This window comes from Apiospora aurea, assembly GCF_038362705.1.
Source record: "Apiospora aurea strain CBS 24483 chromosome Unknown utg000003l_segment0_segment0, whole genome shotgun sequence".
Classification (NCBI taxonomy): Eukaryota; Fungi; Ascomycota; class Sordariomycetes; order Amphisphaeriales; family Apiosporaceae; genus Apiospora; species Apiospora aurea.
In genome coordinates this window covers 3,029,237-3,057,151 of record NW_027117390.1, presented here as the reverse complement: position 1 = coordinate 3,057,151, position 27,915 = coordinate 3,029,237, and the positions used below count along the sequence as shown (strand labels likewise).

The 27,915-nt window shown below is 57.1% G+C and overlaps 7 protein-coding genes across 7 annotated transcripts; 1 reads left to right on the top strand and 6 right to left on the bottom strand.

Moving 5' to 3' along the window:
• Window positions 1–111: 111 nt before the first annotated feature.
• On the bottom strand, window positions 112–3,224 carry PG986_004814 (uncharacterized protein; the record flags this gene model as incomplete). Its single annotated transcript, XM_066841036.1, has 2 exons — window positions 112–3,050; window positions 3,098–3,224. 2 exons carry the CDS (start codon window positions 3,222–3,224, stop codon window positions 112–114), a joined length of 3,066 nt encoding a protein of 1,021 aa, XP_066703663.1.
• Window positions 3,225–8,490: 5,266 nt separating this feature from the next.
• On the bottom strand, window positions 8,491–10,459 carry PG986_004813 (uncharacterized protein; the record flags this gene model as incomplete). The annotated part of the gene is given in 5 exon segments (XM_066841035.1): window positions 8,491–9,169; window positions 9,183–9,230; window positions 9,294–9,691; window positions 9,703–9,907; window positions 9,990–10,459. The coding sequence occupies 5 exon segments, from the start codon at window positions 10,457–10,459 to the stop codon at window positions 8,491–8,493; spliced, it is 1,800 nt and encodes a 599-aa protein (XP_066703662.1).
• A 1,034-nt stretch (window positions 10,460–11,493) lies between these two features.
• On the bottom strand, window positions 11,494–11,848 carry PG986_004812 (uncharacterized protein; the record flags this gene model as incomplete). The annotated part of the gene is made up of 2 exons (XM_066841034.1): window positions 11,494–11,668; window positions 11,739–11,848. The coding sequence occupies 2 exons, from the start codon at window positions 11,846–11,848 to the stop codon at window positions 11,494–11,496; spliced, it is 285 nt and encodes a 94-aa protein (XP_066703661.1).
• A 2,018-nt stretch (window positions 11,849–13,866) lies between these two features.
• Window positions 13,867–16,878, bottom strand: PG986_004811 (SIP5; the record flags this gene model as incomplete). Its single annotated transcript, XM_066841033.1, has 3 exons — window positions 13,867–16,296; window positions 16,460–16,744; window positions 16,765–16,878. 3 exons carry the CDS (start codon window positions 16,876–16,878, stop codon window positions 13,867–13,869), a joined length of 2,829 nt encoding a protein of 942 aa, XP_066703660.1.
• A 2,830-nt stretch (window positions 16,879–19,708) lies between these two features.
• Window positions 19,709–21,173, bottom strand: PG986_004810 (uncharacterized protein; the record flags this gene model as incomplete). Its single annotated transcript, XM_066841032.1, has 2 exons — window positions 19,709–21,027; window positions 21,083–21,173. 2 exons carry the CDS (start codon window positions 21,171–21,173, stop codon window positions 19,709–19,711), a joined length of 1,410 nt encoding a protein of 469 aa, XP_066703659.1.
• A 2,056-nt stretch (window positions 21,174–23,229) lies between these two features.
• Window positions 23,230–24,955, top strand: PG986_004809 (cytochrome P450 monooxygenase oxidoreductase; the record flags this gene model as incomplete). The annotated part of the gene is made up of 2 exons (XM_066841031.1): window positions 23,230–23,362; window positions 23,433–24,955. 2 exons carry the CDS (start codon window positions 23,230–23,232, stop codon window positions 24,953–24,955), a joined length of 1,656 nt encoding a protein of 551 aa, XP_066703658.1.
• Window positions 24,956–25,710: 755 nt separating this feature from the next.
• PG986_004808 (Cellobiose dehydrogenase) lies at window positions 25,711–26,630 on the bottom strand (the record flags this gene model as incomplete). The annotated part of the gene is made up of 3 exons (XM_066841030.1): window positions 25,711–26,155; window positions 26,219–26,486; window positions 26,582–26,630. The coding sequence occupies 3 exons, from the start codon at window positions 26,628–26,630 to the stop codon at window positions 25,711–25,713; spliced, it is 762 nt and encodes a 253-aa protein (XP_066703657.1).
• Between the last annotated feature and the right edge of the window lie 1,285 nt (window positions 26,631–27,915).

Sequence of the window (27,915 nt, the reverse complement as noted above, 5' to 3'; positions counted from 1 at the left end):
CTACCATTGATACTCCGGGAACCCTCCTTTTTCCATGTAGCCAGTGACGCCGTCGCGATCATCATCATCAAGTCGTGAACTCTTACTACTACCGCACTCGGATCCGTTCATCTAGACCATGGATTCGTAGGGGTGCGGCTCGTAAGTCTGCGGCTCCTCGCTCTCGACAGTCGGCGCCACAGAGAACTGCGGGACCCACCGACGGATGAGACGCGGAACACCGGCGCCCGAGGGCTGGACGACCTCTTCCTTCCAGTTGAGGGCATCCCAGACGTCCACGATGGTGTGGCGTTGCGGCGAAGACAGTCGGCGTTGAATCTCCTCGGCGCCAGGCACGTTGCCGTTGCGAACGGCTTCGACGGCGCGCAGGCGGCGGACTTCGCGCTCGGCCACGACGTCCGCGACCGCGTGGTAACGATCCTGGGCTGTGTTCCAGCCAGACACACCGTTGCTCTCCGAGGTGAGAACGTAGCGGAGCGTGTCGAAAGGCAGGTTGAGGAGGAGGCGCGACAGCTGCGGGGAGCACTTAGCCGGCTCGCGGGGTGAAGCAGCATCCTCTTCCGGATAGGCCGTGGGGAGATCACCAAACTTGATGCTAGAGAGTCGGGTAGGCTTGGTCTTGGCGCCTTGACGAACCGAGGAGCCTCGAGCAATGGCCGGCGCCGTCTTCTGGTAGTGCGTGGGCTTGGGAATGGCCGGGATTCGCGCAAAGGCAGGCGGGTCCAAGACGCTCGTATCCAGCTCGAAGTTGGCGGGGAAGGCATTGATGAGGAAGTTGACCAGGGCCGACATGAGGATCTCCATATCGCGGCCGTAGTTGTATTCCACCTCGAGGAGATCCGATTCGTCGTCCGCGAATCGCTCGTGGCTGTTATCCAGGGCGAAGGCGAGTCCCTCCTCGACGGTGTTCCAGTTGATCATCTCGGCCGCGATCTGCAAGCCCCGAACGAGGACGTCTTGCATCTGGAGCAGGTGGCCTGCGGCAGTGTACGCCAGGGCGAAGCTGAACTGATCGGCAAGGCGGCCTACTTGCTCCGAGGTGGACATGTTGCCGCCCATGGGAGGGAGGTTGGGCAGCAGGGGGCCCAGATACAGTCTATGGACAGCCATGTACCAAGCGTCGGGGCGGAGCCACACGTCCTCGTTCTGGATGCTGATGGTGTGAGAACCAGGGTCCTGGGCGCGGAGAAGCATGATGGTGTTCATCAGGCACGGGCTCCGGGCCAGGATGAGCTTGTGTCCCTTGATCTTGATGGGATCCTGGCGGCGGTCGGGGAACACCAGCTCTAGAACGCAGTCGGCCAGCTCGGCCGAGTCGAACTGGCTTCGGAAATAAGCGACACTATCTGCCAGATCCTCGGCCATCATGCCCGGCCTGCCGCCAAAGTGAGCTGGCGGCATGAAGGGCTGGAAGTGACCATGGCCCATGGCATGAGCAAGGCCAGGAGGGTGGCTGGGATGGGCTCCGTGGTTGCCATAGCCGTGGCCGTTGGGCGGGAGGAAGTGTTGTCCGTTCTCGGCGCCGTTTTGGTCTCCAGACGCCTGCGAGCCCTGGAAACTGTGAGGTGTGGGAGGACCGTACCGGCCCATGTTGGGGGGATAACTATCGTAGGGTCCGTGGGGAAGGGGAGCGGGAGCCTGCACCTGGTTGTAGCCGTCCATGGTGGTGGTGGTGGGGGGTCCCATCTCATGCATATCATGGCGGAACGGAGTAGGATGGCCGGGGAAGTTGGTGGCAGAGCTGTCGGTGTGCGCATGGCCGTGTCCGTGGAAGCCGTTGGTAGGAGGGAAGACCTGACCATTTTCGCCGCCGTTAACGCCGTTCATGTGGCGGCCGTTCGGGGGTGGCATGAAGCCGGCGGCAGGAGGAGGAACGGGCGAAGAAGAGTGCGAATCGGGGAAGCCCATGCCGCCAAACATGATGGCACCATTGGGGGTCGGGTGAGAGCGCATCGGGTGAGCCGGGTGGAAGCCGGTGGGGTCGGAGCCGTGCTCCATGCCTAGACGGGGGTGGGCCTCGTGGAAGTGGTGGCCGTTGGCGGCAGCATGGGGCACGAAGTCGTGGCTGGGGTAGGTGGCCGACGGAGGCTGCGAATCGAAAGCGGACGTGGGCGAGGAGAGTTCGCTCTGGTGATAGGATGCGACTGCCAAGTCAAATGGTAAGCAAGTATTCACCAAACGGAGGTGCAGGGGCATGTCTGCAGGAGGCAAGGAAGAAGTACCTGGATGCTGCTGCTGCGGGTGGTGAGGTGCAGACCCATTACTCAGCGCGAGGGGCGTTTTCTCCGGATCGTTGGCGGGCGCAGGTGCTACGGAAGCTTCTTGGACCAGCGACGAGGCGCGCGTTCGGGCCGGGGTGTCGGGGGCATGGATGTCGCTGGGGATGTCGCCAAAGGTGAGGTTACCGATGCCGTTGGCCGGGCCGTTGTTGTGCGAGGATGCCTGGTTGCGTTTGTGCTGCTTTGCGTCACCGCGGCCGTTTTGGGCTTGGGCGTGGTTCTGGTGCTTGGTGCCGTTGACGACGCTGTTGTTTCGGCCGCGGTTGCCCTTCTTGTTGCCGTTGGTGTGCTCCTGGCCTCGAGGGTGTGCACCGTGGGTAGCACCGTTTGCCGCGGTAGAATGGTGGTTGTTGTTGTTGCTGTTGCTGGAGTGGGCGGCGGCGGTTGCGGCTGATGGTGCTCCGGCCTTCTCCACACCAGCGCCGTTGGTGGCGGCCTCGTTTCCAGAAGCCGACATGTTCTTGCGGTGGGCGGCCTTCTGCAGGGCCAGAGCGGAGTCGGGAGCGGCGGCGTGGTGGTCGATCAGAGCGGCCTCGAGAGAGGCAACCGGGTGGCCATTCGCAGAGTTGGCGGCTGGTGCACCGTTGGTCGAGGGTCGTCGCTGGTGGTGGTTGTTGGAGTTGTTGGAGTCGCGCTGTTGGTGCTGGGACTGCGGCTTCTGCTGCTGCTGGTGCGAATGCTGTCGGCTGGGCTGGCGATTGAGGTATTGCAGAGGAAGGGGCGGGCACAACGGCAGGGCGAGCGTTCGAGGAGGGTTGCTTCTTGGGCTGGCTTGGTTGCGGTGGTTGTGGTGCTCCGGTCGATGATGCTCCATTAACCCGGCCTGCTGCTGGCTGGGCTGGGGCAGGATGGGCGCCTGGAGCCGCGGTCGGGACGACAGCAGCGTGGTGATTGAGGGCGTGCTGCTTCTGCTTGATGGCCTGACCACCCTTTTGGGGGCGCCATGATGGGTTGGGGGAGCGAGAATGACGGTGGTCGTTGGGTTGTGGTCAGTCGCGGGTGGTGGTCAGGATAGAAACTATTTTTCTTTCTCTAGGATCAAATGCTGGGCAGCCTGGGGCTGCTGGGCTGCTGAGCTGCTGAGCTGCTGGCTGCTGGGGGGGCGGATTGACAGGCAGTCAGCGCAGGCGGGGCGGGCGTGGAATATTTCATCCACGCTTAATTGGCGATTGGATGTTTTCGGCCTTTCCCTCCTCGCAGAGACCAAAGACCAAAGACTCACTGCCAAGGGTGGAGGCGCCGGGCACTGGAGGGAGAGTCCTTGCTGCAGGTTGCTGAGGGGTGTGGCCCCAGAAAAAAAACTTCCGTCCTTCCAGTCAATGCTTTCTTTCCTTCTCTGGTGTTCCAGTCCCTCTCCTCCACCAAGTAAAAAAAAAAAAAAAAAAAGGAAAAGAAAAAGAGGCACACGGCAGCTGCTGATGCGATGCTGCTAGGTCACAAGTCGCCTAGTCTCGCCTGCCGGTAACAAAGAAATCCAAGCTTAGGTAACACCGCAAAGCTCCAAGTGTGTATGATAATGTATGCAAGTCACAAGAGGAATCTTGGAACGGCTGGGGGGTGCGCTTTCGGAAAACACAAAGACTGCAATTGGACTGGAATTGGAAAAAGAACTCTCACAGGACACCTCTCTCTCGCGCAGTGCAAATGCAAGCGGCCGGCTGCTGGTCGGTCGCTTTTGGTTGGTCTGGTTTTTTTGATCGGGGATAGGCAGAGAGGGAAAAAAAAAGGTGGAAATCGAACGGTCGTGGTGCGTGCAAGAGACCAAGGAAAAGGATGTTTTTGCTTCTGGGTGCTGGCTTTTCTCCGAACCCAGCGCCGATGAAGGTCCGCCAAGTCAAGAGGATCCTGTTGGGTTGTTGTGAAGTCTTGCTGGTGGTGGAAGGTGCAGATGGCGACGGCCGAGGGGTAATGGCAAGAGAAATCGTCCAGAAGGTTGGCGCCTGATAGACGGATTGGAGTCGTCGCTATCAATGATCGCCGTCGTTCTCGTCGCTGCTGCTGCTGCTGCTGCTCTGGCTATCGGTCGGCGGCCTGGGATCAATGGGGACTTATGAGGTCAGCGTTCGGCAGGTAAAGCTGGGGAGCCTGCAAGCTGAATAAGCTGCAATTGGAGCCCTGCAGTTGCTGCTGGCTAGCACGGCCGATTGATTGCCTTGGAGGCGCTAATGCTAATAATAATGCTGGGCCAAAATGGAACGAACTGGCTTTGCGTCTGCACCTGCATCTGCACCCTCCTCCTAGCAGAGTGTGTAGATGGAGCAATAGGTAAGTACAGATGCAGATAGTCTGACTACGAGATGGCAATGGGCAAGAAAAGGAGGAGGAAGAGATAGATAAGTAAAGTCAGAATGGCAGCAGGTGGATGGACTTGCATTCGGGACTGCAAGTAAGTAAGACTGTTGAACACTTTTTTGCCTTCAACGTAGCCGGCTGGAGAGGCAGAGGCCAAATGCACGGGAAAGAAAGGAAGCAAATGGGATCTCACCGATGCGCTGCATAGACGGCGACGGAACCTGACCGCCGCACATCACCGCCGCTGCCCACGCAAACAGCCTGCGGAAAGGGTCTATGGGTTCTAGAATGCCCTCACCAACCGAGGGTCACGTTTGTTCCTGGGCCGCCCAAAGGTTTGCAGGAATCCACTCCCACCAGCTATAGACTTTCTGCAGGAGGAGATGCCCCTATGCTGCAGCTCCCATCATTCCTCATGGAGCCAACCCGATGAGACTGAATGCGCTTGTCCTTTGTCCATGGGCTGCATTTGCATTCTGTTGTGTATGTGCACAAAGAAAGCTAGACTATACCCACTGGGATGTGTTTCTATGTAGGTATATCCGATGCATCCATCCATTGTGTAGGTCTCTGATGTGAATTGATGGCGGCATCGCAATTGATTTGATCCAGCCCAATGTGACGCCCCCCCCACCGGAGCCGAAGGGTGCCAGGCCGGGTTTTTAGTACGGTGCAGGTACCCCATAGCGCGACCGGATGCTATGTAGAAGGGTACCTGTTCTGGGTAGCTGTCCAGGCCGCATGCGTCATCGGCAAGATCTGCTGAATGGTAATGGTCCCATAGCGGTCGGTCTACCACCATGTCTCAGCCATGCGACCGCTCCCGTGGTGTCTGCCATTCCTCTCTGGTAGTTGCCTCGGTTAGCTACAGTCTGATTTCTGGGTTACAATATCTGGATCTCAGCATAGATGAGGCGGGTATCTCCTGGTCCCAAGTCCCGACATGCGCCAAGATCGGTTTCGTTTCTTCCTCTCACACCTTTTTTCCCTTGGATCGATTTTAAGGTTTCTGATCCGTGCACCTGTCCCCACCGTGGTCTGCTCAACCCCACATCCGGTCCTTTGCCCTCCAAATTCTTGGGGACTCTCAGTTGCATCGGGATCTGCCATGCACAGCCAAAGAGTTCACCAAGATCGAGAGAGGCGGGAACAGCTAATGCCTGCCTGGGTCACACAGTGCATAGCAGTGCATGTCAAGCACATGCATACATGCAGCTCCCATTGAGTTCAACCCCAGCCGACATCTCGCTGATCAAGACTGCGACTGCGACTGCGACTGCGGTTGTACTGCAGGGCTCAGATCTCCGATAACAGATACAGCATCTTGGTCGTCGTCATAGCGCCGGAAACAGTGCCATGGAGCTGCTGCTGCTCAACCCCCGTGGACCCCACGTTGCACTAAAACGAGCATGCTCGGGCCGCACGATAGGATACATAAGTGATAAAAATAGTAAAAATAGTATGTAGCCCAACTCCGTCCGCCCGGCGCTGGGAGCGCGATACGAAGCGCGTAAAGCTTCAAGTTCCGTCATCTAATAATCCACTCTGCAAGCACGTCGCTTTGTCACAGCCTCTGGTTGCTTTGTCACAGTCTTTTGCTAACCCTGTAATCATCAGCGATGCTCAATTGTCCGTGCTGTGAAACTCATCGGCGTTACTGAGCAGGCGTCTGCGCCTGCAGCGCCACCGCGTTGGCAACGTCTTCTTCCCCCTTCCAATCTTCTTGGCTTCAATGACACCAGATCATGGCATTCTCATTTCCCATCATTGTAGCCTCCTCTCAGGTACACCTGCTGCTGCGAATTTCAGATGCTCCATCTGTCTGCTGGGATGTCAAGTCATATTATCAGTTTACTGGCAACCTCCAATTAAGCCATCCCAAGTGCCTTTTTAGCCAGCAACCAAAGGCCCAGTTCGGTATCTATCCACTATCTATTGGTAACGCAACTGCTTACATATATGCATTTTTCGTACCCATCGCCTTGTCCTATCAATCCGAAAGCTTTACGCTTCCAAACCAAGGCGAGGGAGGCTGAGCCCATCATCTATTCAAGCCATCCCAAAGCGCAGGGCGGCGCAGCCACTCTGGAGATCTAGCTGGGCCTGGCCGCTCTCGCCGTTGCTTGTCAAACCTCTCTGAGAGCCATGCCTTCTTTCCCACAGACGACCAGCGTCTATTCCAACTGTGGCAAGATTCGCGACCTGGCTTCAGTCTGACATCTTGTAGATGAGGGCACAAGAAGGAAGGCGTGGGATGACAGTATTCTGTCGCGCGGAGGCTCTACCTCCTTCTCGTATCTTGCCATACCCAGGAGAGCCTACGCTCCTTGCTGACAAACACCGGTGGTAGCGGTTTTCTTCAGTGTGCGGGTGCGGATGGACAATTCGCCATTGTCGGCCTTCCCGCCGAAAGGGCGAGACTGGCAGTTCTTACTCCGCTTAAGTCCAAGCTTGATGACTTCTGGCCCTGCATCGTTCGCTGGCGTGTTTCCAGCTTTTTAGCTGTCACGATGTAGAGGGGCGATAGATTGGGCAAGTGCCTTGAGATTTCTCGTGCTTATCACCAAGGACTTGGTAAAACATCAACACATCTCCAAGCACCAGCCACCTCAACCGAAAGAAACCCCCCAGATCGCGAAACAGCTTTGCCTGCTACAGTCAACCATCGCAAATCATTGCAGCAGATTAGTATCGTGTCTGTCAACAAGATCAATCCCGCTCCCGCCTCCCTATATCCTCCTGTGTACCAGCATACAAATCCATATCGCGGCGGACATTGGATGCCAATAAAATAAGAAGCAAGGATAATGTGTTAGCATGCCTGAAATATCGGCCTATGGACGAAAAGAAGCCGGGGGCCTGTCCGGATCCGCAGGAACGCCTTGTAGAAAGAAGAGCGAAGGGGCCAATTTTGCGGCAACGGCAGTTTCCATCCCTGAATATATTGAAGAGCCTCCGGCGCATGGGAAAACAGATCAGAGCAACATGAAGGAACGGGGAAATATACAACTTGAGATACTGCGAGACTAATAAAAAAAACAGAAAATTGTCCTCGGCGACATTGTTCTCTGGGTGGCAACCAACCGAAGAAGGGGCGGAGGGACTCAACAAGCGAAGGTGCGAACCCCCTTGAGCAGCCACACACACACACCATGTTATGTGTCTTCATCCGGACCAAACCAGCAAGTCGACTGAGCCGCTACAGTACTGCATATGGACAGACAACGATGTATCTACTTTGGACAAGCCTCCTTGGTGAGGACGACAACAGACACAACATATGATCCTTGTGCATTACCACGCCGCCAATAAATACACGCATAATCACACATCATTGCCATATTGCTAGTTGTCCACGGTTTTCCACGAAATCGTCTGGGGCCAACAATCTCAGCCGTTATTCGAGAAAAGTTTACATGCTGGACAGGATGACCTGCGCAGTTGCATGCCACAGCGATGGGCTTTCCTAATGTGCGGGTCCACTGCAGTACCTCAACTGTCTGCTCATTACCTCCTTCTTGGAGCAGATGTACAGACAGAACATAACAGCGCTCAAGCTGTAAGAGTTTAGGGGCTCTATTGCACCATGGACCATCTCCAGATGGCCGGAAGAGAACACGACAACAACAGCGAATGGTCACGGGCTACCATCTACATGACAGGCATCGCCAATATTAGGAATATTAAGGATACTAGCAATATAAAGATCGTACCATCATGAAACGTTAAGGCTATGTATAATCGCCACAAGTAAACAGTCTGTCTAAACAGCCAGTCAGCCACAGCCTCCTTCCTCTTTCCTCCTCCTCAAGCGCCCCCGAAAAGATGCAAACGCTGCAAGAAGCTGGTATACACATGCACCCCCGTCCATCCATCACCTCGCACACGAAAAAGAAAACGCAGCTCGAGATCAGCACTCCTACTCGTCCTTGCCACCCACCATCACCCCTTCTTCATTATCGTCACACTCATCGTCCTCTTCAACGCCCCAATCCCGCCACTCCGTCCCCCGCATCCAACTGACACCCTTACGCCAGTTCGCCTCGCGAACCGCCTTCGCATCCCGCTCGTAGACCGCGCCCGTGACGGCGAGGGCGACGACAAACACCCAGAGGTCGCCGCCCTTCATGGCCTTCCACCAGCGGCGCTTGACGCCGACCTTCCAGAGGCTGTCGACGCTCGTCCGCGCCGAGTACAAGAAGATGCCGCGGCCCCGCTTGCGCTCGACGAAGCCCCAGAGACCCGCGAGGAAGCCGCCGAGGAAGAAGCGCTGTGTCGCGAGGAAGTGCCGTGGGAACCACGTCTGGAAGAAGCAGATGCTCGCCCAAGCCGTCGAGACGGCGCCCGTCACAAACGTCGAGAGCCGCAGAGTCTGGCCGAGAAGCTTGCTGAAGACGGCCATGGGCGCGTTGTAGAGTGACTTGTAGCGCGGCAGAAGGAAGAGCGAGTACAAGACCAAGAAGAAGCGGCCGATGCGCGGGAAGGACCGGACCCAGAAGGTCAGGTAAGTCCGCAGGCAGGACGGGTCGGCGCCGTGCAGCGTCGCGCAGCTGAGCGAGGTGATCAGGGGGTGCGCCTGCGAAGTGAGGGGGCGCCAGCTGCGTCAAGGACGCCGGCAGCGTCTCTTGGTTGGGGAAGAGCGCCGGGCTGACGAACGGTCTATGTTGTATGTGTCAGTAGAATGTCCGGCATAGATGATACACAGTTTGGAAAGCCACTTACGGCCAGTTAAGCTTGGCCATCTGGGCCAGGCTGTCGGCCACGTCCCACGGACCAAGCCACTTGACGCCCGCGGGGAGGTTCTTGGGCGCGCTGTGCAAGTACGTCGTCGTGCTCTTCCAGATGAAATCCACATAGGGCACGGGCGAGCACTCGCGGTCGAAGGTGACGGCGTGCAACAGTTGGCCGAAGGCGAAGGGCTGGATCATCCAGCTGCCCCACCACCAGGGCCGCTCACGCTTGACCATACCCTTGCCGCCGACGCGGGCCTTCCAGCCCCAGATCATGCCCTCGCCCTCCAGCAGGTTCCAGGCGAACTCGAGGGCGCGGAACATGGTGTAGATGGCGACGGACACGCGCAGCTGCTGGGAGGGTAGATGCCGAGGGCGAACCCGGCCAGACTGGCGCCGACGGCGGGGGCGTATGGCGAGGTCAGGGTCAGGGCCGTGCGTGGGTTTCGGGCGCGGAAGGGCTCGGAGGAGGGCTCGAGGAGGTGCATCCGCAGGCGGCCCAGGAAGCGGAACAGCAGGCGGTAGAGCAGCAATATCGTCGAGAGGGATAGAGAAAGCCGTAGTGTTGACGACTTGTAGAAGGACTCCGTTTTGTTGCTGGTCAAGCTGTAGTAATAGCAATGTCAATCATTTGTCCATCTTGAATGCATAGTCCACAGACGAGCGGCAATTAGGGGACAAAACATACGGTTTCTGGCCCTTGACTCGAGACATTACCATGTCGTAGGCCTTCATGCCGAGATTCGTGGCCACAAAGACACGCAGGGCATGGCGCACGGCTCGCGCGTTGTAGCTATCGCCGCGGCTTCCACCAGCAGCCGACGCGTCTTTTCCCTTGCCCTTATTGGCCTTGCCTCCTCTGGATACGTCGTCGCCACCGCTGCCGCTCTCGGAAAACTTCTCGACGGCCAGCACGCTGGGGGCTCGGCGGCGCAGGACGCGCGATCGGGAGAGGACGTATTTGTGGAGGGACTCGTACTCGCGAGGGGACATGGTGTAGCGGATGGCATTTCGCAGGACGGGGTCCGCCAGGGACTTGGAGGATTGCGGGGCGGAAGAGACGGCCTTGGAGGCGGCACGCGGTCGCGAGGACATTGTCGACGGCTTGGTGGGAATGGTGGGAGGGACTCTGGATGGTCCAGCTGGTGACGACTCCATCACGGCCGGACGCGCCAGCTCGGGGCGCAGGTCACGGCAGGTTGTCCAGACGTTTCGAACCGATGGGTTTGATGCCGAAGTCGGTGTGGGCAATCCGAGAATAGAAGAAAATTATCGTTGATCGAAGGCGCAGCTGGCGGGCGTTCCGGGTCGAGTCAGCTGAAGTTGGCGAGACGGAAAAGGGTGGCAGCCCGACGTCATGTGTCGAGGCCCAAACGCAAGGTTCAGGGGATTGTCGGTGACGCAAGCCCAGGGTGTTCTCATTTGATTGATTTGCAGAGGCAGAAGACAAGTAAGTAAATAGAGAGTGAGACCGCGACGAGATTATGTGCGGCAGGACGCGAAGGGATGCGAAAAAGGGACGCTTGGCCGCATCGCCGTGCAATCTTGCAGTGTCTCAAGGGTATTACGGGATGGAGGCAATGCTATGCAGGCAGTCCGTCCGCTCGGCTTGATGGTGATGGGCATGAAGAAGCAATCTTCGGAAAAGCTGGAGCCTCGGCACTCATCACATGGCAATCTGGCCACCCATCGCCAGCTCACATCCCTGACTTGTCCCCTACTGGCCCCTACTGGGCCCTAAATGGCCCCTACGGCCCCCCCACCGACAGGCCAATGGCAGCCCGCTAATCGCCGCAATGCTTTAGTGCTTTAGTGCCTCTCGGCAATCCATCTCCAGCTCAGCTGCTAACAACCCCAGGTTTCTGACTCCTGCCCAGCCAGTACTGCCCAGCATCTGACAGACCAGCATCTGACAGACCAGCATCTGACAGACCAGCATCGCACTGGTGGCACTGGGATGTCCCGCACGGGGAAGATGAGTAGCACAGACATTCAGACCCTTATCATTGGTGGGCAAAAGACTTGTTGTTGCTGACTAGAAGTAACGAATGCAAAGTCCTTGGCAGTAATCAGGTAACAACACATGTGTCCAGGTTGACCCCTACTGTCTTGCAAACTTCAATAGCCAAACCAAGCAAGTCATAAACCCATGTATATATCCCTCGCCTCAACAAGCACCGGACTTCTGTCCATCACCACACCACAACCGGGGTTGCGTAAGATGTAGACGTAGAAGATGTAGATGTAGATGTAGTTGTAGGCCTGGGCGTAGATGAAGTAGGCGTAGGGCAGTCGATCATGGCCCCAAGAGGCTTGCAGTTGAACTCCTTATTGAGCTGGAAGCAGGACCCGTTGACACACTCGCACCTGGCAGCAGTCAGTAAGCAAGCAGATATCCAATTGCCGAAAGAGTCTTGTCAGGTCAGGTCGTCCCTACCAGTTGTGGTTCAAGCCTTGATCGGGGTCCGCCACGCTCTCGCATTCTGTGCCTTGGCTGGCTGCGATCCGAAGGCTGCATAGCAAACCCGCAACGACGCCAGGTCTCATGATGGCGGTTTCTTATGGTGAAATGTACCAAATAGTCTGGCTGGGGTGCTTCAACGCTGTTAAACACTGATTTTACATGTATGAAGGAAGTAAACATCAAGTCCATTGCAAGTTGCGGATTCCTTTGAAACACCTCAGAGATGTCGCCATAAACATGACATACATCATCATTGCAGCATAATGTCGGTCCTGGGCCCAGTACATACACTAGATCTTGAACCGTGTTGATTTATCATTCAACAGCGCCGATATGCCAAGAATCATGACGTTACTGGGGATCCGTTCTCTTGGCTTCCTAGTAAGTCGTCCTAATACACATGGCTTTCGCAGCGAGTTGATGGAGTGGTCTCCTGGTTCGTCGTAGTATCCGCCTATCTTCTCATACATCTTTCCATAAGGACAGTAAGCTGAAACACCTACAATCGTCTACCGTGGTGGATGATCACCGCCACTCCACGATATGTTTATTTGCTCGTAGCATGGCCGCCTGGAAAAGGTCGTTCTTGGAATCTATATTCTCCATCATCATCATCATCATCATCAGGTGGGCTACTATGGGGAACTGGCTTCTATGTAGAGAACGAACGCGGTGTCCAGCATCTTTAGTTTGAATACATTTCGGCTGAGCTCTTAAGGTCCTCCAGAGGTAAGGAGATTCCCATACACACTTGGTGAGGAAGACGATAGCAGCCCTCACCTCTTGATAGTCTCTTCTAAGGAAGAGGGTAGCTAGCAGGCACTCAGTCCCACCTTCGTCATCGACCAAGCAGGTGGTGATGGCACGTTGCACGGCCTGATCTTGCCCCAAGATGACCAATCAATTTCATCTTTGAGTGTAATATCAACGAGCAATGCTCTACATCAGTAGATGATGAGCCAAATCAAAGATCATGCAATCTGGGACGGGGGAAGACGGCGTACTCTTTGAAGCAAAAGGCACACCAGCTCTGAGCTGCCTGGTCTCGATGGTATCAAGAAAGGATCTCAGCGCATACGCTTTTGCACAATCCCGTGGTACTCAACTTTCGCGAGCCCATTCTAGCTGCCCACCTACGTTCCTAAATACTACAAGTGTATGGTTGTACGTACCCTATTGTGTCGCAAGAGATACGTAACCTACTAGCTGAGACGAACGGCTGGGCCTTTCTGCTGTCTTGGGAGAGCATCCAAGGGCATATCGCTTCGTAGTGGGATCTGAGTAGGCAAACAAATTCTACGAAACCAAATCAAGGTCTTGCTTTTCTATGTTTTACTCGTACGCCGTGAATCATTACGGTACTTTCTTTTCTCTATCTTGATAGAAGAACTGAACTGCCTACTTAGCTACTCAGGAGCTCTTCTCTCGTCTCCCCTTTGGCAAAATAGGAGTTTACGTTATGTCAGAAATCGCAATCTGGTGGAACCAAACCAAGCCGCCTGGAAAGACCAGTCCTCAAATGCCCCCTTCTTCTCCTACCCATCTCGCCCTACGCCGTAGAAGAAAAGACAAAGGAACCGAAATAAGGATTCGTCGGACGTTGGTATGGTGACGATGGTGATGCCTACTACCAATACACACAAAAGAGATGAAAAGACAGACAGAGACACAGTGAGAGAGATAAGAGAGAGAGAGAGAGAGAGAGAATAATACCAGAATTGGATATAACAACGCCCCCTATTCAATCAAACCCGCCGCTGTATACCATGAATACACATTGCTTGGTCATGTTGCCCACAGACCCCGTAACGCCATTGTGTGCCACCATTGCACGTCACATGTAATAAGCAAGCAAGTCGGGACGCCTCTAGAGGTTCAATCGACTCCGAAACCGCAGCAACACACAAACACACACAGACGGCCTGAAAAGAGGCATATGCAAAAGAAGAGAATGATGATGATCAAGATGGCAGTGTGACTGCTGCCTTTCGTTTCGCTTTTTCCAATGACGCTTGAATGAATTATCCTATCGCTGTAGAAATACTGGTCCATAACCAAGAAACAGTCGCCGGCTTGGGTTTTTCCAACGGCAGATGGCAACTTAGCCGCTGTAGCCGAGCTGTTTGGATTCTTGTCCGTCCTCCGACAACGGCGCGGGCGTCCCGGGAGTGATCATGAGGCTGGGCGGCACCGCCCGTGGGGCATTCGGATTGCTGACGACAGGCTCCGTGTTCAGCGTTGCGAGTTCAGGGGCCGCCGAGTTCTTTTCCCGGATGGTCTCCGGGGCTGCTGAAGGGGATGTCGACTGCACGGGAGGCGTTGATGACGATGACGACCCGTCGCTTTCGGCAAGGGGTTGCTTCTCTTGCATCGTTATCTCGCCGGTAGGGGCGTTTGCGTCTTCGATATGCTCGTGGTGGCCGACAGACTCCTTGTCGCTCTCGGCAGCCCCCACGGCAGCAGCAACTGCTGCATCTTCTTGTGTGCCGTTGCCAGTCGCCGCCGACTCGCCGCGTTCCAGCTCGACGCCCACCATCTGCGAAAGACTCGTAAAGTTGAACATGGACTCGGTGCCGGCTCCTTCGTCATCGCTCTTACCATCCGCGAGACTGAGCCCACTGCCCCGTGGATCGTCATGTGCGTCGGCACCAAGCTGCTGCGCATGGGGATAGCTGCCAGAATGACTGTCCATCCCGCTAGTAGACGAGATAGAGCTGGCGTTGCTTATCTGCCGAAGATGCGAAGATCCTCGAGGCGGCTGTGAGATGGGTATCGGTAACGACGGGTTGCTGCTGCCGGATGCGGGAGCCGAGGTTTGCTGTTGCGACGACATGCTGCTCTCGGTTGAGGCGGTCGTGGCAGCAGCATGTTCCACACCCTTGCCTTTATCTCGAGAGGCTTCCTGCTGTTGCACAGCAGCTGCTTCGTTGGCCGGCGTTGTTGACGACGTGGAAGAAGCAGAAGTGGTGGTCGTCGGCAGCACTTCCGTGCTTTGACTGGCAGCCGTATTGGCATTGGCCACGGCCAGGCTGCTCGGCCCCGAGCTGGCAGAAGCGCTATTCCTGCGGCGCAGGCCCATCCCCAGACTGAGCGAGCTGGCACTAGCCGCCGCCAGGTTTCCCAGTCCTCCCGCAAGACCCGACATGCTGCTCTTGCGTTTCGACTTGCGTTCTTCCTTCTCCTTCTTCTTGGCGTCCTTCTTGGCTTGTTTCTCGGCCTCCTTCTCTTCCTTCTTGCGGCGCTCTTCCTCATCGGCCAGGGATAACCTAATCGCCTCGGCCATCATCATGCTCTCCAGATGCGCCGCATTGATCGCCTCCCTGCTGGGACCTGTGCGGGCCGAAGACGTGCGCGCTCCGGGGTCGGTCATGCTGGGCTGCGCCTCGCCGCCTGCTTCTTGTTGCCGAGAAGAGCCGGCGTTCGCACCTCCTCCTAGATTATCGGACCCGCGCGTGCTCCGCCGGCTGATGAGATTCCGTCCCGAGCGCCCAAAGATACTGGTCCGCTGCTCAACCCCGCCGGGCATGAAGAAGGCGGCCTGGTGCAGCGCGTTGGCCGCGGCCGCTCTCCTGCGCTGCTGAGCCCGTGCCGCGTTCAGCTTGTTAGACCAGTCGGGCCGTATGCGATCCGTTGTGATGACGCCCGACGCGTTAGCTGACAGGCTCTGGGTCCTCCGGCGGTTGGCATTCATGGGCGTGTTAGCCGATGTGGGCGACAGGCTGGTGGTGTTGTTAAGTGACGAAGATGAGGACATGGCCGTGCCCATCGCACCGAGACCGGGACCAGACGCGGCATAGACGAGACCTCTCTTGAAGGGCGGCGGCTCGTAGGTGACACCGAATTCGGGCTGTTGGCAGTAGGGGCAGCGGGCGGGCTCCATAATCAGCTCCTCGGTATCTTCATTGGCAGCTTCTGCGCCTCCTTCTTGCGAGGGCTGGTCACCGTGGTGCTCCGGCAGATGGGGATCCGGTCTCTTGATGTGCACAAAGCACTCGCTGCAGATGGGCTGGCCGCAACACCTGGTCGTGTTGAGAAACCGAGGGTAGTACATGTAGCAGAGGGGGCACTCGTCGCCGTCCTTGTATAAGAAAACCTCGCGCGGCTGGCCGTTGACAAAAGGATCGTCGGGGGTTATGTTGACCTCACGCGGGCCGGTGGCCACGGGGGTGATTTCCTGCTGGGATCCGTTGCGCGACAAGTTGCTCATGACGGCGGCCATGGCCCGCTTGTGGGGCTTGAGAGAGTGTGTAGGAGCCGGAGAGGTGGGCGAGGGCAAAGAGGAGCCGGGATTGGATCCCGTCCGCTCGCTCGAGGCCGACATGGTCCTGGCGCCCATGGGGACCATCAGGTTCTGGATCGACTCGTTGGGGGATTCGACCCGGCCGGAAAGAGGTTGGGGGACGAGGCCTTCAGGGACCTCGTCGGCGGGTGGTATGTCCAAGCCTCGGGCAGCCGCGATGATCTGATGTTCGGCCCATGTTTTCTCGAAGTCGCCCAAGCCGCGCCAGTAAGGTGCTATCTTCCGCTCGATCTGCGATGCCGTTTTTGTTAGCCCTATCCCAAGTATCTAACATGCAAGAAATGCTACGCCTGAGCGGCTGCTGTATGTCTCGAGCTGCAGAGAGCTGCAGGCAAACCAACACCTAGACCACGGGATGGAGTGGTATGATAGCGCCATGCTTGGCTCGACTCACCTGTAACTGTCGGACGACAGAATGATCCCAGTCTTCGGCGGCAGGATAGATGCCAGTAGCGACCAGATACCCTCCATCGACGTGCTCTGTCGCCATGCTCCGCTCGCGCTCGATGGCCCGCATCTGCCTCTCCTTATTGAGGCGGCGCTGTTCCCGCTCGGCCCTGGTCTCGCGGCTCTGGAAGGGAGCATCATCGTCCTCTCGTTCACGTTCGCGCTCGCGGTGTTCCCGCCTCGAGGAGCCGCCGACGGCGCCGCCGGTCAGGATGTTGAGAGCCGAGTTCCTCTCGGGGCGGTGGCTCGTACGTCGTGATGATCGCTCGCCGAGGAGTTCGCCGTGATACCCCCACCTCGAGAGCTACCGCCGGCATCGTGGCCGTCTCGACCTCCGCGAGCCTCCTTAGTACTAGTATTCCCCATCGTCGTCTATCGATGCAGAAGTCGGCGAAGGCGATCGGGGGTACGACGCAGGGATGGGTCGGCCAGGCAGGCGGGAGGCGCAGATTGGTGTACAGCAGCAGCAGGTCGGATGGCAGCTGATCTTGGGTAGGTAGCAGCCAGGGCACCGTGCAGTGCAGCCCAGTGAAAATGGGTCAAGGGTACGTCAGGCGTCAAGCATCCAGCCGCTGGGTTGGCAAGGGGTCTTCGGCGTCAAGCAGGTGGGTGCATGGGTTGGTGGTGGGATATGACACATAGGTTTGCTGGCTGACGGTGTTGTTGTTGTTGTTTTGGTGGTGTTGAAGAACTGCTCAGCCTAAGCGATGTATGTGATGCAGGCACAGGCGGGCAGACAGTAAAGAGATGGAGGGCCAGTAACCAAGAGCGAGGCCTCGAGAGTCGACCAGAGCTGGCCTGGCGATACGTGTCGGGACTCAGGGATCAGTACTCTCAGCATGTGCGACTGCAGCGGATGCTGATGATGGAGGAACATGAAGATTGGCTTTCGATTGCAGCGTAGTGCACAAGCGTGTTCGGGCCGGATGGAAATGATGGAGGGGCTGGGCGGAGGCACCGGGGCGACCGATGCCAAGCTTTGCTGGTCGTGATGATGCTATGCCAGACACACTACCGGAAGATCCTGCAGTAGCCAGTAGTAAAGATGAAAAAGAAGCACAATGCAAGGTGAGTAGAGAAGAAGATGCTGCTGCTGCTGCTGCTGCTGGGGATGCGATGGTCGATTGTCGGTGGATTGGATTGGATTGGATAGGTCTGGCCTGGCCTGGTTTGTTTTGTTGCTGTGCACGTCTGTTGAATGCAGCGCAGATCCAAGTGAGCAATCAAGCAAGCAGGCGGCCCTCTCACTCCCCACTCGCCTAAGCAAAATGCCTTAACCTTAGCAGGGGTCTGGCTGGCTGGCTGACCTGCCTTGCCTGCTAGCCTTAGCGCGCGCTGGTCACTGTTATTCAGTGGGCAGGTGGGTTGGCTGGTTTGGTAGCGGTCTCGATGGAAGCGTCGGGCGTCAGGCACAGGCACAGGCACAGGCACAGCGCGCGTCGACCAAAAAGAAGGGCCTTCTTTCAACCGCTACGTTTCAGAGCGGTGATAATACTTGGGCATTACGAAGTTTTCTACAATCACAATCATTCTGGTCATTGGCAACAGGCAGCTAGCTGTATGTAATCGGCAGATGTTGGGGAAACCAAACGTCATGTCATGCCTCCTGCTGCTACTTATTAGGTTACTGTAAGTGCATAGAGAGCTCGGAGAGGCCAGCGTCATGCAACTGTTTAGTAAGTCACTAACCTACATGTATCAACCAAAAGGCTTGCCGTCAGCCAAGAATGCACCCCTGGCTGAAACGTAGGACACCAGCATCGTAGTACGCAAAACACGTCCACATCCAGCCCGTTGGCCAAAAACCGGATGCAGGTGTAAGTAAGTGTGCAGAAGCAGGCCTCGTCAGCTTCAGTCCAGCAGCCGCAGTGCCATTGGTCGAGCCCGCTTGGCGTACGGGGCTCTCTTCCCGCAAAAAGCAGCGCCAGCAGCCTACTCGTTGGCGCTCTTATCAAGGTTGGGCCAGCTGCCAAGCTCAAACAACATCATCGTCCGAGTATGTCTTGATCACGACATATTCTCCGTACAAGTCAATCTCACGAGACACTCACTCAATCCCGGTCCTCGCCCTGCAAGCGACCGTGACCTGCCCACAACAGAATGCGGAGGCGGGGTCCTATTGCCTGCATGTGGGTTAGTTCTGGCCCATCCCATCACCACATCCTTATCTCTCCCAAGCTTCAACCCTCTCTGGGCGCATTCGATGTGCCACATCGGCAGTTGGGTGCAGCACCTCGTGTAGGCCAGTCACGATTGGACGATAGGTAGTTGATACTATGGAGAAATACGAACTAATCGTCTCAACGGTAGAGACATTCACTTGGCAGATGACGATGATGGATATCAAGGCCTGATCTGGAGCCCCTCCACATATGCCTGCAAGTACAAGTCAAAAATAGGCATGGCAAGAATCCAGGCACCCCTTCCTGCACCCGGCGTGCGACCGGTGTGAGTACATAAGTAAATTCTCACATGTGCAGCAGCCGACATGTCCAAACTAGGTGGTCCCTAGCCACCATCTCCCCACGTTGCAATGCGACATGATGGCATCTTTCTTCTAGAACGAAGCCCCAGCACCTCGTGAGCGCCAGGGTGAAACATCCCATTCCTAGTCAGTTGTCACAATCTGGCAGCTGTTGATAGATCCGACATCGGATCTGATGTGATGTATACCTACTTACACGTTCACGGCGACCCATGCCGAGGAGTAGGCATACCAGGTCTAGCCGCTGATCAGCATCCTGGCAGGCGACATAACCAAAGCAGCCAGATAGAGTAACAGGCTCGGCCTGTAAACACAGGGCATTGTGCATACCTCCATCTTGCGTAGCGACCGATATCAGGAAGATCAGATGGTAATAGAAAATGAGGATATCATCATGTCTAAAAGTCGAAATCTTTCTATATCCGACAGAGCAAAAGAAAAATGCTGGTATGATGTCGCTAATTCCACTTTACCGAGGAGACTCCCAGGGGGAAGTCGATGCATGATGACGATGGGCTCTGCTGCCCATCCTCCCCCATCCCTTGCGCCGTCCCGTGCCTATTATATACAGTACATTGTATACAGAGTAAGTAAGTAATATCAAACAAGTAAGAATGTCACCAAAACAGGAGTGAACCCATCCCCGCGGCGGTCAGAAGAACTTAGAAGCAGAAGACCTGGTCGCTCATCTTGGACATCGTCCCGGCCTTCTCAAAGCCCAGCTCGACCAGCGCCCCCGTGGCGCCCCTTGACCATACCCGGCGGCCCGCAAATCATGATCTTGCTATCCGACGAAGGCGCCGGGAAGCGCTCCGTCATGATGTCCTTGCTCACGCGCCCCACGGTGTACATGCCCTGCTTCAGCGTCGAGTTGCTTTCAGGGGCAGCATCCAACAAGTAGTGGATCCGCAAGTTGAGGGGGTACCGCCGCGCAAACGATTCGAGTTCTTCCCGGAGGAGCATGTCGGCCTCGGACCGGTTCGCGTACACGAGACTGACCTGCGTCGTGTCCCGCTCGTCCTCGCAGATGGCCCGGATCAGCTGGTACATGGGCGTGATGCCCGTGCCGCCGGCCAGCATGCCGATGCGCTTACATAGGCCCTTCCGGTACCGCATCGCGCCCTTGGGCCCGCGGAATTGCACCTCGTCACCAACCTCGAGCTTGGACAGGTAGCCGCCCGTCAGCGCGCCGTCCGGGTAGCAGCGGATCACGAGCTCCAGGACACCCTTGTCCGAGTTGTTGGACACGGGCGTGTAGGATCTGCTGACGCCCGCCTTGCCGTCCGGGCCGACGGGGCCCGCAATGGAGACGTGCTGGCCGATGGGCAGACCGACCACGTCGTGGGGGCTCGGCAGCTCGAACACGAAGCGGTACACGTTGGGCGCCACCAGCACCTTCTGGACGAGGGGAAGCGTCTGGTACGCCGTCGGGTGCAGCCAGCCGCGCACCAGAAGGGGGTCCGGCCGGGGCGACTTGGGCATGCGCATGTGCGTGGGGTTGGCGAAGATGTTGGCGTGGAAGTCGACCATCTCGGAGAACTCGTGGCTGGCCATGGTGCCCGCGACGGCGAAAACGGCCGAAGCGGCGAGGATACCCTCGAAGAAGCCAAGGCCGCCTTGGCGTTTCGAGCCGCCCAGACCACCGATGCTGCCGAGCGCCGGGGCGAAGGACTTGAAGTGCTCCAGCATCGCGGCCGGGATGATCTCCTGGTTCGACAGGCTGGCGGCGTAGTAGAGACCGCCGATGGCGCCCGCGGCGATGGCGGAGGCGGCGACGCTCTTGGAGACGGCGAGGCCCTTGCTGGCGGCCGCCTTCTTCTCCTGGGGCGGCTGCAGCGTCACCTTGACGGGCTGGGCGCCGAACTTCTTGGCGCCCTTGAGCCGGCCGACGCGGTACTGCTCCATGATCTCGAAGGCGTCCTCCGAGTGGCCGGCGTTGTCGAAGGCCTCGGAGGCGTCCATGCCGGCCGCCTCGACCAGCACATCGGCGCCACCGGGGTGGTCGTGGAGGTACTTGGTCACATCATAGACTGAAGGTGTTGTTAGCAACGATTCATTGTCTCTGGTAAGTTCAAGAAAACGCACCCTCGCCGTGGATGGTCATCCAGGCATCGGTGCCCTCTCTGTGGAGGGCAACCTCCTTGGCGGAGAACTCGGTATCTGCTGAGGTCGACATGTCTAGTGATGTGCAATATGGGACTGGACGTGGTGTTGTGCAAAGAAGGAACACAAGCAGTCTCGTCTCTCTCTCTCTCTCTCTCCGAAATGGAAACCTGTCAGGGCCACGGGGGGGTTCTTCGAGGACGCCCGAACCTTTGTACGACAGTAGAGCAAGTCTGCGAGTTGCTACTTACTGCCTTACAGGGGGCAGAGGCGAATCCACAGCTGGAAACCTTGTCCTGCTATTCTCGATACCCGAATCCGTCCATCCATAGCAAACGGGCAACAGGGCCGCGGCATGACTAAGGCCAGCAAAGTAGCGGGATGCCGAGCCGAGGCTCGTGGACAGGTCGGGGTGGACCACTGGCAAGATTGGTCCTTGAATCTCTTGGGTTAGTGTTGGCTCCGTGCTCCATTTCGGCGACATCGCGGCATTACTTAAGCTGCTTGGGAAAAAGTGGACGGGCCCAAATGTTCCCTGGGGCCTTGGGGCCTTTGCAAAAGCCCTACAGCGTCTTGAAAGGGCTACAGTACGCGCGCTACGGTCAAACAGTGAAAGCTCGCTTTTCGATGCTTAGTGCAGAAACACGTGTACGCGCATGCGTAGGTTATGGATACGTTTGGCCTTGATGCCGTTTTTGGTGGCGTGGGCTAGCCAATGCCTGATGCCTGCTTGATCCTGATGGATGACGCCGGGACCCGGAAGGCTCGGTGACGGAGCGACCGGGGTGGCCTGCAGACAGCTACAAGTAAGCGGACATGCGGTACTTCCCAGCAGTAACATATCAGGAATAATGTGTGGATAGTGACTCGCGAACGTATCAGTCCAAGCAAGGAGGCCAGAGTCCAGAGCCTCGGAGATCATGCCTCGCTTGATGATAGAAAGGGATAGGCAAGAGTTGATTAGGAGTTTGGTTTCCAACAGGGACGATCATGCAATGTTCTTTCAGTGTTCGGGCCTTGCTAACTCGCTCGCAATTTTGTTATCTTGTTGACACTGCAACGCCAAGCGCCGGGACATCACGACGCCTTGCCAGGACCGGCTAGCTCTACCGGCTGTAGGTCTCTCTTAAACTTTTTCTGGAGCCGCCAGCGCCCTGACTGACATCAGACGGGTCTAAGGGGCGCCCCTAGCTGGGGCTAGCTGTCTAGCACGCATCCCAACACCCTATGTATGTAAAGCCTGCGATCCACGGTACTCGGATCGGCCCCGCCTACCTCTTTCGATGCATCTGCCAGCATCTTATTTCGTTGTTTGGGCTTCTAGAAAGCCTCTGAAGGGCTTGAATGGCTGCCAGCCTGCCAAAACGGCCCCTGATCAGAGCTCGTCCCGGTCATGCCCGCATCTCGTTCCCGCTTTTTAGCAGAAAAATCCTCGACAGCCGGCCAGGGCAACAGGGGTGGACGGGCCATTACGAATTTTGGGGTCCTCCTTTTTTTTCTTCTAATCATGGGTTTTTGCGGCCGCGCCTCTCGTCTCAAACGGCCAACTGGTCCAACCAGGTCGACGGCATTAGCATTTCCGCATTTTCTCAAGTCCCCGACGGCGAACTTGGGCCATACAGCATTAGTCAAGTCGGCCGCGATAAGAATGGGCACTTCCCCTTCCTGGGTCCTGGGCCGCGGTCGAAAAACAGAGGGGCGCCTCGGCATCCTGAAATCAAGTACAATCAATGGCCATGTTGGTGACGACTCTCGACCATTTGGCCACTTCCGGATAGACTGGAGATAGAGAGACAGAAAGAGGGAGCTCGTTGGGATACGACGTTACCGGTAGGCAGTACATGTAAAAGCCCAGATCGCATTATTTCTTGAAATCCAATATCTTTCGACCGCCCCCGTCTCCGAGCCTGCCCACCCACTCCCCCATCCATTCCCTCCCAGTTGCCCAGTGTCTGTGTGTTTTGTTGCCTGTGTGTGTTCACTCTCGTATGTTAGTCGTTCACAACTCAGACAACAGCCGTACGAACTGCAACGCATAGTGGTATCGCGCCGCCCTCTTTTCAACCTTGGATCTGTTGCTAGATCGCACTCCTCACATCTTCGGTCCTTCCCCCAGATCCGCTGTCAAAATGTCGACAAAGACCTTCCACCTGCTCGGCGAGGACGTCTCCACGGCCCGAGAGATCGACGTGCCGGCGACGATTGGCGAGGATGAGCTGCGACAGCTCGTGGCCTCGTATTTCGCCATTGTGGATTCTAAGGGTAGGCCCAGAAAACAACCCCCCCAAAATCACCATTTTCTTTTTTATTTGCTGACACATTTACCCTCTAGGCGTCGGTTTCGTATCCCAAGATGCCGCGTTAGCGACGACGGCCGACGTGCTCGAGGCCGAGGGCCCCATCGCCATCTCGGTCGACGGCAAGGCGGTGCGCGAGGTGCCCGGCCCCAAGGGCCTGCCCTACATCGGCAACTACTTCGAGGTGTACCCGGACCACCTGGGCAACCACCAGCGGCTGTTTGAGCGGTACGGCCCCTTCATCAAGACGTGCAACATGGGCTCGACCGTCTACCACACCAACGACCCGGCCCTGTCGCAGATCGTCTTTTCCGAATCGGAATTCTTCACCAAGAACATCATCGCCGGCCACCCGCTGCACCCCATCAAGAACAAGGAGTCGGGCGTCTTCTTGGGCGACACCGACACCGAGGAGTGGCGCCTCACCCACAAGTTCCTGCCGCCCGCCCTCGGCCCCAAGGCCGTCCGCCACTACGCCCCCACAATGCAGAAGACGGTCGAGGACGCGTTCAAGGTCTTCGACGAGCTCGACGGCCGCGACGAGGCTTGGAACGTGTACCCCTACATGCTGAAGCTGGGCTCGCAGGCCGTCGGCAAGCTGGTGCTGGGCATGGACTTCAAGCACTTCGAGGCCGTCGACGCGCCCCTGCACGCCATGGTCATGCGCATCGCCCAGTCGCTCGAGCTCAACAAGAAGATCACCTCCATGGGCAGCTGGTACGCCAGCATGCCGTTCGGCGCGCCCGCCCAGCTAAAAGCGGCCCGCACCCACATCGAGTCCATGATCAACCAGTCCATCGCCGACGCATCCAAGGGCGTGGAGGACCTCGAGCTCCAGGAGGCCGCTGTCAAGGCCGAGAACATGGTCGACTACGTCCTGCGCGCGACCGACAACAAGGGCAACAAGCTGCCCATCGAGAAGATCCGCGAGCCCCTCGTCGTCGCGACGGGCGCCGGCTTCACCACGACGAGCTCCCTGCTCTCGTGGCTGCTGTACGGCCTGGTCGCATACCCGGGCATGCAGGAGCGCATCCTGCAGGAGCTCATCGACAACGACGTCGACGAGGACACGGCCATCACGCCCGAGCTCACCCAGAAGCTCACCTTCTTGGATGCCTACATCAAGGAGACGCAGCGCAAGCACAACCCGTCGTACCAGCCCGCGCGCACGTCCAAGGTCGACATGATCCTGCCCGGCGGCTACAAGCTGCCCAAGGACTCGATCGTGATCCCGGCCATCCACCACATCCACAACAACCCGGCCATCTGGGACAACCCGGCGCACTTCGACCCGGACCGCTGGAGCAGCGAGGCCGTCAAGAACCGGCCCACGGCGTCCTACATCCCCTTCGCCACCGGCCCGCGCATGTGCATCGGCTTCAACTTCGCCCTGCAAGAAGTCAAGGTCTTCCTGCCCAAGCTCGTCTACCGCTACCGCTTCAGCAAGGCCAGCGACGTCAGCGTCGACTACGACCCCATGTTCCAGCTGATCCGCCCGACCAATCTATATGTGCGCGCCGAGAAGCGCGTCAAGTGGCCCCCGAAGTCCGAGGCTTAAAACGTTGTTTCTCACAGCATGATGCATTTGGTTTCCACGGCGTTTTATTTTTTGCTTCGCTTGTATCATCATATACACGAGGTTTTGGGAGGGCTTTTCCCTGTGGATAGAGATATACCAACTTTAGTTCTGCTTAGCGTTAGGGGTTGCATGAGACACACTTGGCCTTTTTCTACTGTTAGATACACTTGGACGAAATACCTACTAATCTAAGTCTTGAACTTACTTTTCATCTGTTGCGGTTCGGTGATTAGAGGGGTGATAGTAGTGATGCATTGATTGCTCGGCATAACTAGCATTGTGGCCGCTCTTTGCCACAGCCGTAGAATAATGTCGTATGATAACATTGAGTAACAGCACATTTCCAAGCATGGGCGTCAACCACTTGTCGCACATACGTTGGCATAACCCCCGTGACTGGAATCATACACGTGCTAGCAATACAGTCTGATGGAAGCTTCAGAACAAGGAAGGTTCTTTCTACCCTAGAGCGTGTATCCATCGAAGCCAGGCGTGTCGTCACAATCCATTTCATGTCATCCAACAGTGTAAATGTAGCAAAGCGCAACTCTCGTTCCTCTATATAGACCTTTCGATCAATGAGTCAGCACTCAACGACATCACGCGCAACGCCCCTTTCTACACTCACGACAACCTCTACTACTTGCCCGTTTGGTGGGAAATGCTTGCTTGATAATTGATCCCTCTACACGCCTAAACTCAAGAGCCCCTCACAACCTCCACTCTCCAGACCTCTAGTTCCTGGCATCCGCCCCCAGCTCCCGACGAATCCTCTCCATGAATCGCAGGGGGGCCTTCAGCCCCGACCCGAGCCCCGAAACCCCCACCACGCCATCGAGACTCAAGCTGGTGCCGTTGGGCGAGATGGTGTTCTTAGCGACCCACGTGTTGAAGGCGGGGTTCTTGGCCGCGGGCAGGTCGTGGTACCAGTGGCCGACGCCGTCGTGAATGCTGAAGGAGCTGGCGTTGTTGGCGGGCTCCGCGACGGGCTTGCTCGAGTGGGCGTACGCGAACCGGGCTTCTTGGGTCGAGTCCACGGTCGTCGGCTCGCCGGTGAAATCCATCCAGCTGCTGCAGCCCTTGCAGAGGGCGGTGAACTTGAGGGTGTCGCCCTTGATGCCGGTGCCCTTGAGGACTTGGTAGGTGGCGTCGGCGTAGGGGGTGGGCGGGGAGTAGCCGCTGTTTGGCGCACGTCAGTAAGTGGCCTCGACTTGAAAGATGGAAAGAAGGAAGAAAACATACAAGGCCATCCGCGACGAGTGCACGACCTGGTCCCCGTTGGCCCAGACGAGCGTGAGCGGGTTGTAGGTCATCTGCCCGGCCCAGGCCCAGCCGACCCAGCCGATAGACTTGGGCGCCTCGATCTGGAGGATCACGTCGTAGGGCTGGCTCGGCTCGATGAGCTCGGGCAGGGCGACGCGGAACTGGATCCCGTCCTCACTCGGGTACTGCTGGAACGTGATGCCCGTCTCGGCGTCGGTGTAGGGCACCGATTCGGCTTGCGCGGCGGCTGTTTTGATACTGTCAGCATTCAAAGTTGGGGGGCAAGGGGCTAGGAAAGGGTACGGAGGGGTAGAGGACGCGATGAGAGACTTGCTGACTTACCAGTCCCGACAAGGCCCGTAGCGGCGGCGGCGATGGTTGACCACTTCATGATGTTGGCGGCAGAGAGAGACCAAACAGATGACACCTTCTTGTGAGAGTTGCGGGAGGGAGAGGGATGGGCAAGGGCTTGTGCTACTAGTTCCTGCCCATTGCCAGGTTCAAGCCGCCGCTACTTATACATGTAGGTAGATATGATTAGCCAGCCATAACATAGATGATCGCCGTCCCCCTCTCCGTATGCGATAAAGGTATATCGATATTGGCCTCCACCGGGGTCATGGGTCCTGGGCCGGCCACAGCGTCATGGGTAATATGGAAGCACTGGCCGCCGCGTGGGCAGGCAACCTTGCTAAATCAACCCCTGACCCGACCCAAATACCTAAATGTGATTTCGGGACAATCTCACCGTCCTCCCGCGTCCAGTAAGTGAATCGCCCAGTCGCCCTCCCCTAAATCCGGTTCCCACAGCGCTGGGGGAGTTGCTTTCGCTTGAAAGGGAGAGCATGCAGCGTCCATCTCGCCCTCTTGTGATTGGCTCCGTAAATCCGCCACCTGTGATTCTTGCCAGAAAAGGGAATTCCGAGTTCGTCTCTTCTTTTATTTCCGCCCGCCGCCTCTAGGACTGTATAATCTTGAAAAACGAGGTGACTGCGCCCCTATGTTGGAGAAGAGGTTCTTCGGTAGCCTAAAAACGACGGCGGGGTGCCCCATCATCAGCACCATCCAGGGGAGTGAATGCGGCATAGAAAACCGAGCTGGGTGTGCAATAGCACCACGCAAGCGATTGATAAAGTGACGAATCCCATTGGGCGGTCAAGTGCCGGCACGCACGTTGGAGTAGTGTGGCCCCTGGCCACGATCGACCTTAATATAAATGCTACCTCCCACCATCTGCAGGGGAGGCGACTATCCCAAGAGGACCAAATAGGAATTGCGGCTCTCACTGCCGCTGGGAGCTTGCAATGAGCCAAGAAGGAAAGAAGACCTTCTGGCAAGCACCAGTTCCTGGCCGCCATTGCTTTCCCCTTCCCGTTATGGAGGAAACAGGGAGGGAGAGAGGTAGGTGGACCACATGCGACCAAGAGGTCAATCAGGCTAATCGGGCCAAAACACCATCTGCCTCCGTTGCTCATCACGGAACTAGATCGACGTCAATCCTCATAAGGCAATCGAGTTGTTGCGATAGAGAAGAAAAATCATTGCTTATCATGTCGATAGGAGATGCCTCAATAATGTTTGGATGACACGTTCGCCTAAGATATGCCCCTTTCCTGGTGGGCTTGGCTGATGGTTTCGCGTCACTGTGAGAAGCGGCAGTCTTTCTTGAGAGGACG